The sequence below is a fragment of the Nematolebias whitei genome, chromosome 5, assembly GCF_014905685.2.
Source record: "Nematolebias whitei isolate Nwh7 chromosome 5, NemWhi1, whole genome shotgun sequence".
NCBI lineage: Eukaryota > Metazoa > Chordata > Actinopteri > Cyprinodontiformes > Rivulidae > Nematolebias > Nematolebias whitei.
This window is the reverse complement of record NC_056502.1, coordinates 18,966,698-18,968,612: the sequence shown is the minus strand read 5'-3', so window position 1 is coordinate 18,968,612 and position 1,915 is coordinate 18,966,698. Positions and strand designations below refer to the sequence as shown.

Below are 1,915 nucleotides of genomic sequence, written 5' to 3'. Positions count from 1 at the left end.
TGAGTTATTTGTGTTGCATTTTACCAGGGTGTCCTGGTTCTCCCGCTGGGTGGGCAGTTTTCTCAGCAGCTGCAGAACAGTCAAGACTTGGAACATAACAGACATGGCATCTGGAGTGAGCAGGTGAGAGCCCTCTGTGCTGTTCCAGGAACAGTCGTTAGTGCAGGCTTCAACCCAAACCTCTAGCAGCAGAGGTACAAGTGTAGCAGCAAACCTCTGAACAGTCTCAGCCGAGTCTAGACCCTCACTCATTGTAGCTCCCGAGTCCACCATAGGTCTGTTAAGCAAAAACATGCAAAACTTTTGCTCACTTTTAAGAGATTTCAGTTGTTTGTTCAAAAATGATGAGCTCTAAATTTGCATATTGTTACCTGAGTCTAAAAGTGGAGTGGGGCGATGGTATAGCTCCAGAGTTTTCATACATTTTAACTTCGACTTTTTTGCCAATTAGATCTTCCCAGTTGAGATGTAGAGGCGTTAGAAGGCCCTTTCCACTTGAACCAAACACTGCTTCAGTTCGTACAGACAGATCACCTTCCCCCATTGGTCTTTCCTCAACTACCGCCTGCAAAAACTGGCCCAGTCTGAAACACAAGTGGGGAGAAAAAAAAAACAAGTCTGACATTCTAATTCATGATTTTAAAATTCGCAAGCCTTGTGAGCAAGTTGTCTTTATACCTGAGGAGAACAGAAAGTCGCCACTGCTGGCTGGTCATAGTCCTTTCAGGGTTCACCGTCAGTGCCCAGGTTCGGTTCTTTGCATCCAGAGACTTTTTGGCTCCTCCTGTGTTCTGTCTATGAGAGATCAGCTCCAGGAAGTTTGTAAGGAGTACTGCAGGTCGAGCAGCAAGCAGAGATGGGTAATGTTCCAAGAAGACATCCAAGACATTCATGGCATCCTCCTGGATGCCCGGCTCAATGTGGGTCATGGCACAAGACAAGTGAGCACTGAGAAGGGGAAAAAACGGAGCCACTCTTTCTGCTGGCACAGACTGCGCAACAAATCTGCAGGAAGATTCAGACAGCACGTAGCTTGAGATGGAAATACTACGATCACTTTACTAAATGCAATTAATTTTAGTGAAAGTGCTGCATCGCCCACCTGAGCAAACGAGTAGCTGCCACACGGACGTTCCCATCCTTGTCTGTGAGAACAGCTGCCACTTCAGAAAGCAGACGTGAAAGATGCTGCTCCAACAGAGAGGGATTAACAGACAGCAACTCTTTCAAACCCAACAAGGCACTGTGTTTCACATTGGCATTGTAATGATGCAGCTGAGGCAGGAGTTCCTGAGAAGGGAAAATTTAGATGCAAAGTTAAAATGTGGAATTCAAAATATTCTGAAGTGAGTTTGTTTTCTTACATTGATACCCAGTTGTCTGTGAGTTGTGGGGCCACTTGTGTCTCTCTTCAGTTGTTCAGACAGATGGATTCCCCTTGTCCGAAAGTTAGTGTTAGTGGCGTTATCCGCACTGGGTTTCTTCTTTCCCATCTTTAACTTGACCTTATGGAAATCATCCTGTCTCTTCTTCTTCTTGGACTTCATCTTCTGCAAACTATATTTATTTCCAAACATTAAAAGGAATTCATTAATCTGTGAATTGATTTCCAGTGATGTACATATTGCTCAAGTTTTTCTCTGAACGGCAAAGCACGTAAAATGAGCAGCACGTTTGCATTCGCATGCTACATGCTAGCATGAAGCTAATTTATTCGCTTCTGCAATATGCATGAACGTTATGTTTTCTGAAACTTACCAACAAAGATTTGACTTAAATCGTCAGGAACGACAGGCGTCCAGTCAGTATGTTTAGTTGAAGATATGTTCACCCAGCGAAAAACTTTCAATTCATACAAGGATATTTTTCAACCTCGTCTCGGTTGCTCTCTGGGTCCTTTCTTCTTCTTGTGTTT

The 1,915-nt window shown here is 44.0% G+C and overlaps 1 protein-coding gene across 1 annotated transcript in view; it reads right to left on the bottom strand.

The window, feature by feature from the left end:
• The window catches only part of tex10 (testis expressed 10), a 12,411-nt gene extending 10,496 nt beyond the window's left edge, over positions 1-1,915 (bottom strand). Inside the window, exons 1-6 of the mRNA XM_037676299.1 lie at positions 1,759-1,915; positions 1,365-1,557; positions 1,103-1,290; positions 679-1,005; positions 372-584; positions 25-277 (exon numbers count right to left, since the gene is read on the bottom strand). Coding sequence (XP_037532227.1) covers positions 25-277; positions 372-584; positions 679-1,005; positions 1,103-1,290; positions 1,365-1,547 — 1,164 coding nt within the window. The 5' untranslated portion in view covers positions 1,548-1,557; positions 1,759-1,915. The remainder of the gene's footprint in view (positions 1-24; positions 278-371; positions 585-678; positions 1,006-1,102; positions 1,291-1,364; positions 1,558-1,758) is intronic.